The sequence below is a fragment of the Blennius ocellaris genome (assembly GCF_963422515.1).
Source record: "Blennius ocellaris genome assembly, chromosome: 2".
Taxonomy (NCBI): Eukaryota; Metazoa; Chordata; class Actinopteri; order Blenniiformes; family Blenniidae; genus Blennius; species Blennius ocellaris.
In genome coordinates, this window is record NC_137651.1 from 7,074,540 (window position 1) to 7,084,364 (window position 9,825).

General features: G+C 39.8%; 1 protein-coding gene across 1 annotated transcript; it reads left to right on the plus strand.

Moving 5' to 3' along the window:
- Nucleotides 1–968: 968 nt before the first annotated feature.
- msantd4 (Myb/SANT-like DNA-binding domain containing 4 with coiled-coils) lies at nucleotides 969–7,417 on the plus strand (the record flags this gene model as incomplete). Its single annotated transcript, XM_080505739.1, has 5 exons — nucleotides 969–1,040; nucleotides 2,436–2,558; nucleotides 3,495–3,590; nucleotides 3,692–3,964; nucleotides 6,674–7,417. 5 exons carry the CDS (start codon nucleotides 969–971, stop codon nucleotides 7,415–7,417), a joined length of 1,308 nt encoding a protein of 435 aa, XP_080361865.1.
- Nucleotides 7,418–9,825: the final 2,408 nt, after the last annotated feature.

Consider the following 9,825-nt stretch of genomic DNA (forward strand, 5'->3'; position numbering starts at 1 on the left):
TAAAAAGAGAGATATCGATTCCGAGGGAGTCATGAATGCGGCATTAGAATTGTATTTCTACGGTCTTGTTTTGATAGTGAATGTGCGTGCGTAAGGTGAGTTGTTTTCAATATATGTCACATAAATTAGCTTATCAGAACGGCTGGTGCAACGTTCCATTTCAGTTCGTGGTTATGAAACAGTGTTATTACATTATCGTCAAATAAATACACACAGATTCAGGGTTGTTCTTGAAAAACGTTGCGTTAATTAGAAATATCTGATGACTGCTGAATGGTCTGTTTACTCGCGGCTTGTATTTAGTGTCTTTTAGACTAAAAGGACACGCATGTTACATTTGCTCTGAAATAGCATGATCTTACATTACACACACAGGAAAACAGTTTTATGAAAAAAAATTGTCAATATTTGAATGGACTCATATGTTGTGGGGTTATAAATGTTTGATGTGTTGCAGTGGGGAAGGGATCCTCCTAAAGAAACGTGACAAAACGTTAATTTTGCTCAATCAAATCCTCATAGTTACTGAAGGGGAAGACTCCTAATGATGCAGATGGTGAATCGTATTTAATATTGACATCAAAAACATCCTCAAAATGAATCAACTTCAGAAGGTGAAAAAATATGCTGTGCAATGATGGAGAAAGTGTATCATGCCTACATTATCCTCTTATTTACACGGATAAATTCATTGATGGGTTTCAAGTTGAAACGTGATTTCTGAACATTATTCAGCTTAAATGAGAAATATTTGTCAAAACTGATGCTGGCAGACTGTATGATTGTTAAAGGATGCGGAACGATGGTGCATGTCTGTTTGTTTGTGTGTTTTTTCAAAATGCAAACGTGACAAGAGTTTGCGAAATCAGAAAGACAGAGGACTGGGCAGTATGGGCTGGAAGTACAGACAAAAATTCTGTCAATAGAAACCTACAGTCACACACACCCACTAACCACCATCAGCCAACATGAGAAAGGGGGCAGTGGAGGAACAACACAAACTGAGTGGCAGGGCAAACAACAACACTGCATATATCATGGTATGGCATTGTGTAACTGGTTTTGTATAGAGCATTGGCATCGGTGCATGCGCACGCGTGCAATATGAATACAGCCATTCAGGTACCCACACCTGTCAGAGGTAGGATTCAAACCAGCAAACCACTGGTCACAAACTTCTTCTCTAATCACTGTTTCGAGCCACCATAACCACTCCTTCAACACTCAATTAAAATTAAATAAAAGACAAAAACAAAAAAAAACATGATTGGCTGACAGTGATTAACACAAAGGTCATGTATCTTTATGGTGTCTGCACCAAGCAGTGGGTGACTTATCAGTCATTATATCCCAGATATGCACACTAACATATTGCACATAACATATACATTTTCTTTTTGTTTGTTTTGTTTCTTGCTGCTTAAATTGTGGGGGTGCCACAGTGGATCGGCATGTTTGATTTGGCACAAGTTTTAAGCCCGATTTACATTCATCATTATCTAATCTTTGTACTGGAAGTACATGTCCAATGGTTGGTGGCTTATAGTAACCAGTGCAGCTCATGGGAAACATTTGGGGTTGAAGGTCTTGCTCAAGGACCCACAGCACTGAACTCCATCACATGTTCAATTCCCTAACCTCTAGGTCACTATTGTTCCAACTTAATATGTTTTATTCATCGGGTTGTGAATGTCTATCGACACTTTAAATGTCCTCAAAGCCTTCATCTGTGTTTTCTTATAGAGATGTCATTGTGTTAATCATGTACAGTCTGTAAAAAATCCCCAAACTTTGGTTTTTACGTTATCTAAGAAAATGAATACAGTTTACATCAACCAAACGTTAATAGTGACATTTCCTGCTTTCTGTTTTCTCTGCAGGGCAGATGATTCAGCCCATCTTCATCATGCGGTGATTCTTCAATACATTTATAAATAAGCTCACTTGGGAGCAGCCCAGCCCAGGAAATAAAGACGGAAGCACCTTGCAAATCCTGTTTTAAAACGCTCCACTCCAACTTGGAATTTTTTTTTACATTTGATGATTTCATTCTCCAGATTACCTGGTATGATCCCAGCAACCAAAAATACTTCTTCCAGTTTATCTTTTTTTTTTAAACTCCAAAGGCTCAAACGTCCTTGCACTGAAGCAGGATCTAACACAACATCTGGGATTTGTGTCCCAGGTGCAAAACTTCACAGAGACCGTCAGAGTCGCAGAGGAATTTCTTTCTCATGAAAAGTGTTGTGCTTTTCAAGGAAATCTACTGTGACAGACATGGACTAAAATTCACAACAGACATCCACACTTCTCCCTCTCTGTGGCCTGAGTGATCCTTTTGAATTCCCCCCCTTCTGTGTTTTTCATTATTTTTTCCCCCACTGCTGTGCTCTCTCTGGACTTCTGAGTGTTTTTGTCCCTTCCTCGTTGCCAAGCTGGATTTCTTGCAGGGGAAACATCTTAAGAGGAAGAGGAAGAGCAACTACAGTGTCAGAGAAACGCAGGCTCTCATCCAGGAGATTCAAAAGCGGAGAGACGTGTTGTTCTCCAGACAACAGGTGCAGAGCTCTTCTTTAGTCTTGCCATATAAGTTGATTAACACTGTGACAATCATCAGAACCATATGCTGCACTGTGAGATGTATGTTCTGTAAGTATCTACACTACATGCAGTAGTAGAGAGGTTGAGATTTAGTTTTCCACTGACTGATTCAAACACACACCTGATATCATTTACCTGCTCACTCACTGTAAACGTCAAGACGGAGTATTAATTTTATTCCATCTCTGTCTGATGAAGTGTGAATCAAGGTGGGGACATAAACAAGAACCACAGCACAAACCCCTTTTCCATAACCCTGTGTTTTGTAACCTTCAAGTGAAGTCCTGATAAACACAAAGGAAGAACATATTTGGAGTCAAGGCGAGACTAAACAAAGGCCTGGGTGAGAAGATTAGCCCATCCTAGAAAATATATGAATGCATCACAGTGGAGGAGTGGTGAGCACATGTGCCCCACTGTGTGAAAGTACCTGATTTGATCCCGGGCTTGACACAGTTTGGATTGCCTGTGTGTTTGTGTGACTGTCCCACTCTCTTGTGGGTACTTGTGTGTGTCATTTGCTGGTTCTTGTGTGTAACCTCACAATATCCCTTGTGAGATCAGTAAGTATCTATTTATCTAACAGTGAGCAAACCTCCAATTCAAATCTGAGCTTGGGAGCATTTCTGCACAGCTTGCCTATTCTTGTGAAGTGGGTTTTCCTGCAAGAGTTCAGGTTTCCTCCCACAACCCAAAAAGATTACGGAATCTGAAGTTAATTACCTTTTCAAACTTGACCATAGGCGTGAGATAATGTGAGTGTGTATTCCGCAAATGACTCCCTCATTTAAAAAAGCACTACACTGCCAGCAAAAATCCATGATGATTCTCAGCATAAACAGTGTTAATTGTTGTGCTTTGTACTGATATTCTGTCTCTGTTGGTGTGAACAGAATACAGCCATTAATGAGCTGAAGAGGCAGGCATGGGAAGAAGTGGCCCAAGGTGTGAACGCACTGGGAGAAGGGGAACTTCGTACTGCTACTGAGGTTTCAGTTGTTTGTTTTTTAAAATTTGTTTGACCATTGATATTTATAAATTCTTAACTTTTAAATACGCCACCCAGCTAACAGTAATACCTCCCATACAGGTGAAGCGTCGTTACCTGGACTGGCGTTCACTCATGAAGAAGAAACAGCTTCAGGCTGAGCTGTTGCTCTCTTCTTTGTCCTCCTCTTTGGCCATGAAGACTGAGTCCTCCCCCGAGCACGAGGCGGGCCCTCCAGGATCCGCCTGCGACCAGTTGCTTGACCTCTCAGCCTTCCCTAAGGACTATCACTGTGACTGGCCGGAGCTGGTGGCCCTCAGCGAACCCGGCGGGCAGACCGGGATGGTGCTGCCAGGAGTAAAGATGGAAAATGAGGTTAGCAAATATAATGCATGATACACAATCTCCTCATCTATGCCGCAGGGCTTGAGGGGTGCAGGTTTTAAGTGCAAAGGCGATTCTAGCAACAAAAATGACATTAATAATTAGGTCAACACAGGACATGTGCCTGAACCTTCCAAAGCAGTGGAAGGTGGAAATTAGAGGTGGAGAAGAGCAATCTTTAATATAAAGGTTCCAGTTAAATTGAAGGGGGATGAGATCTAGAGGATGGTATTAAGATCATCTCACACTATACATCGCATCTGCGAATACACTCTATATTCTTGTTTTTATTTACACGGATGCAGTGTATATTACAAGATAAAAATAACACACTATCACTAAAAGAGAACATCTATTCTGTGAGTCTGATCAGATTTCAGGCATCCACTTTTGTATTCAGAATATACAAAAGTGGATCTAATACAATAATAGGAACATCATTGAAATGTTTTGTCAGTTATTTCTTCTCTCAGAACATATAAAGTAAAGAATAGATTTTTGGAATTGTGGCCTCAAGTTGAGACAATAGGAAAACATCTGATACAGTGAAATATTGCCATATTTTCAGGTAGTATGATTTTGATTGCCATCAGCTGAAATTATAACAATTAAGCAACAAAAAATAAAAATGCTTGAAATGTTTTAGTTTTTATTCAGTATGTCTGAATAGATGGGTGTTTCAAGGTGTGTTTGAATGACGATAGGGTAAAAACTAAACTAAATGTTTCCACCGTATTACACTTTTTTGAGATGCCTGTGTATAAGTCCCATCAGTGCAGATTTAGGTTGCACCCAGCTGTCACACATCATTTTGATTGTACAGAGACTGATGATAAATGATCGCTTCAGACCGCCACACCATCAGAACTGGGACAAGATCGTGACACTCAATTTGTACAAGTTCTCCGTGTTAACTAATTCCTAAATTACAAGGTGTATAAGGCCAGTGAGAACTGGATCAATAATAACCTGTTACACTAGGCAAATGAAAGTCTGTGATGCAATTTTGAGGCATCACTTTAATTTATAATCGAGAATCAAGAGGGAAATTCTCAGTATGCAGCGTTGTGGAGCTCTACGAGTGGAGTTACTTGAAGTTATAATCAAGAAAACTCGAATACCTATTAAGTTAATTCAAGAAAAACAAATGTTTTCATGAAAACTTACCTCATCAATTAAGTAAAACAGAGCAATTCCTAATATAAGTGCATAATCGTTCTGGAACTTTGCATGTTGATTAGGACAAACATCATGCTCTAAAAAGCCTCATGCTGTTTGACTTGGAGCACACACCAGCACTGTTGAGGCTGTGAGAAAACAAGCAGCATATACCGAAATGAGTATTGCAAATGTGTTAATTAGCTTAATTAAAGGCCTCATTAGTAGTCATACATCACAGCAGTTGTGCAGCACTTTATGAAGCCTAAGTGTCTCGTGTTAATCCACGCTCTTGATTGAGCTCCTGTAGGTTCACAAGGTGAAGCCCAAATTAGATTAAGAGCATGTTAGTAATTAGAATCCAATTGGAGATTGACATTTAATGTGTTTTTTTTTTTGTGTGATTAGATTAACATTATTTTTTCACAATTAGATCATGGATGTTGAGCCTCATTTTACAAGATAACGGACCGATCCTGGAGCAGGAATGAAAGCTCGACACTTCATAGCAGCTGAGCAAATCTGTACATCTCAGAATTTCAGACGTTCTCACACTTTTTCTCATTTTTATGGTACAATTTTGTCATAATTCCTGACAAAACATATTCTGTTGCATAGTGAGTTAAAACTGTAACCTCACCGTGAGACTTTCTGTGTGGAGGCTGCATGTTCTTACTGCGCAAGCACAGGTTTTCTCCTGAGATATGCAAGAATTAGGGTTTCCAAGTTGACCATTGAGTTCAATGAGGGCTTTTTTGCCTCTCTGTCGTCGCCCTGTGATTGACTGACCTGACCAAGGTGTATGGATGTATGTAAATTGGTCTAAGGAAATAATTAATCATGGCATGCAGACATTCAATAGGTTTTTTTTTTCGAAATATATAAACATGTCTGTGTGCCATACAGTGATATGATCACATGTGTTATTCTGAGTCACACTGTTTTTTAAATAATTTCGTAAAATAAATCTTTTTGCCTAAATTCATATGCTACGTCCTTTGACACAGCCTCAAGTCTTTGGGGGATGGGCCTACTGCCCGACAATTTATCCCAGATTTTCCGTTATCCAACATTTAACAATGTACCTTAACAAATGTGACACATGGGGATCGAAAACACTTTGAGTTGGTTTCAAACTCAATGCAGGTGGGACTAAGGAGGTAAATATATTGCGGCACTATGAATCCAGAAACAAATAAACATTTGTGGATTGCATTTGAAGGAGCCATACAATTCGAACACTCTTGTGAGTTAGCGCTGGCTGTCTTCAAATGCAATAGCCTGAGAGACAGTCTGAGACACATACCAAAGAGGCAAAAAGCAGAAAAAAATATTATTCACAAGCTTATATGGCTCGTAGCTATTTGTCATGATTCAGCTGAATTACATCTTTCATCGGGGTTATTTTGGGTGACTCCCACCCAAAGGCACATTAAATTGTGTTTTCCAAGAGAGCACAGTCGATTCTTGTGGCAAGTAAACTGAACTACAAGAGCGAAATTAATGATGTGTCCCATTAGTGATTTCTCTCTCTCCCTTCAGCTGGATGGCGATATGGGAGATGGAGAGATGGATGAGGACGATATCCCCTCTCTCCTCAGCGACATTGAGTCGCGCAGTGACGGGCAGGTTGGTGATGTTTATTCACACAATGACCTGGGTATGCTCAGCTCCTCCAAGAATCCAACTTCCACCACCAGCAGCAGAGATCTGCCGCCAGCTGGAGGCCTGATGCTTTCCCACGGAATTGGAGGACTTGGTGATCATCAGAACATCGGATCAGGAATTCTGGTCGCCATGGAGAGGCAGCGGCTGGAAGTGGAAAAGCAGCGGCTCGCCGTGGAAACCGAACGCCTGGCAGTTGAGAAAGAGCGGCTGTCGGTGGAGAAGGAGCGGCTTCGTCAGGTGGACGTGCAGCGAGAACAGCTGCAACTGGAGAGGGAGAGGCTCCAAGTAGAAAGAGAGCGGCTGAGGCTACTGCTCGTCAGCCAATCAGAGCACGTCGACTCTTCTTTTGACCTGCCGCCACAACAAGGCCCACCGTCTTCTTCTACTTCTGCCTTATCACCCGCACAAGACGGACAGAGGGAAACAAAAAAGGGAGGCAAAGGCTGGATGTTAACGGTGGATTTGAATGCAGAGAAGCTAAATCTGGAGAGGGAGAGACTACAGCTGGAGAAAGAGCGACTGCAGTTCTTCAAATTTGAGGCAGGGAGGCTGCAGATTGAGAGAGAACGTCTGCAAGTGGAAAAAGAGAGGATGCAGTTGCACGGGGATCACCACTGATCAGTCAGTAAAAGTCTTTGGAGGGGAAGTCCAGGGACAGATTTCTGCTGCCTTCCTGGATACTTTAAGCACTGCTAAGATTAAAAGCATTTAAACCAGCAGCAAATTCACTATTCAGATATTCTCATAGGTAGCATGTATTATTCATTGAAAGAATAACGAAAAAGTAACTCGAAAAGACATTATAATATCATTCTCTTGATGCTTGACTTAGGTATGATTGCTAATGACACACACACACACACACACACACACACACACACACACACACACACACACACACACACACACACACACACACACACACACACACACACACACATATATATATATATATATATATATGCATGTATATAAGCAATTATATTATAATATAATATACAATTATAATAAGTGATTTTACACACACACACACACACACACACACACACACACACACACACACACACACACACACACACACACACACACACACACACACACACACACACACACACACACACACACACACACATATATATAATCCTTAGTTTAGATATTGGGTGAGCAGAAATAATTGTCAACACTATTAACTGTTCATTAACGAATGTCTTCACATTCACCTGTATATACAAAGGAAACAGTAACGTATGCGTCCATTTTAATATGGTATTGTAAAAAAACTAAATGCAGAAATGTCAACAAAATATAAGTGCAAGAATACTTTATGCAAAACAAAGGGATCATGTCTCTGTAATTGTGCGCTGAAGTGGTTTCACTGTGTTTGCTGCATGGGTGTTTGGTGGCTCGATGTATTTCACTCTCAAAAATGTTTAAGATGTGTTGGTTTTTATTTTTTCAGAACTCCAATTCTTCACTGTGGCTGGATACCAGCAGACAGTCCACATGTGGGTCTGTAAGTTTATGTTGCAGTTTAAAAGTTAACATATGATTTTCAATACTTATAGTTGTTGATGTAATTTTCATATATAAAAGTGGCTGTTCTGTTAAGTTTGTTACTTTAGAAAAACGTGTTTACATTAATCACATACCATACTATAATTTTCATGTATGTATGACTTAAAAAAAACACATAATTATTGGTTTTAGGCCGGACTCAACTGGTATTTACAATGTCCTGAACTGATACAACATTTGAAGTTCCTCTTGATAATTTGTCTCCCCCTTTGAATTGTTTCTGTTGCAGTAATTACAGCCTGCAATTACATTTGATCACTGCACTAGTGCACTACTATATATAAATCAATACATACATACACAAAAAATGTATTAATCTATAATGTATTAATCTGTACTTATTTCATCCACACTAAGATTAAAACATATTTCCCTTTGATGTTTTTGCTGTAAGAATATAGAGTTGAAATGATCACCATGTGCAGTGACTGAGACCTGAGTTGATATAAATATTATTTTTTATGCACTATATGTTCTTAATTTTGTTACAAGCATGCCACAAGATTTGAAAAGTATTCCTCTAGATTAAAGGCGTTATCATCCAATTTATTTCAAGTATATCAGTGTATACTTTATTTATAATGATGCTTCTCTATTGAGTGCTCAAATGTGTGATTATACATTTCCAATGATGTCTTTCTGAGTAATTTCTTCTGTTGAACTTTATTCGTCTGTAATATCGTCATGAAGTATTTTTTTTATTTTTTAATGATCATACTAAATTCCCAGAGTACTGCACTTAATGATCGACTTCTGTGGCGTCGCTCATGTTTTCATGTTCTTGGAATTGCCTTTGAAAAATATTGTTCAAAGAGAATAAGAGAAAAAGAAGATCTTGGCCTCTTTTGTATTATTGCCTCTAAGGGAACCTCGTCAGTGGTTCCCAGATCAATGTAGGCTGATAAGAAGAGACGATTGTAAAAGATTTGAGGAAATAACAGTGAAAGCTGTGAATCTCTGCAGTCTCCGCTTTTGATGGTTTAACCAAAACTGATGTAACTTGTTGACACTGATGTCCTTTTTTCGGTTTTACTTTTTGCTTTTGGAATCCTCGTCTGTGTCCCAGCTTCACAAAAAAATCTTGGACAAACCTCCTTTGATATCGTTTTACAACAAGAAGAGAACTGGCAATCCCTCCATGTAGCAGAAGCAGTAAAACCGGGCAGTTCAAACACCCAAACTCCCCAGCGAGACCAATTCTGGCATGGAAAATCACCTGAGCGGTCACACAAGCACACAGACAGCCTTTCACAGTCGGGACATCAAATCACAAAGCCTAACTTATTTGCGGAGTTATATGCCTGTCTGCCTGGCAGATGGAAGCTCATATAAAAAGAGGTCTTCTTTAGCTTTCTTTGGATTTAAAACTCCCCTGAAAATCCACTCTATTGATACGAGTCCCAAGGCGCTGGAGGCATGCAGTCACTCATGCAACTGCTGTCCAAAGTGGA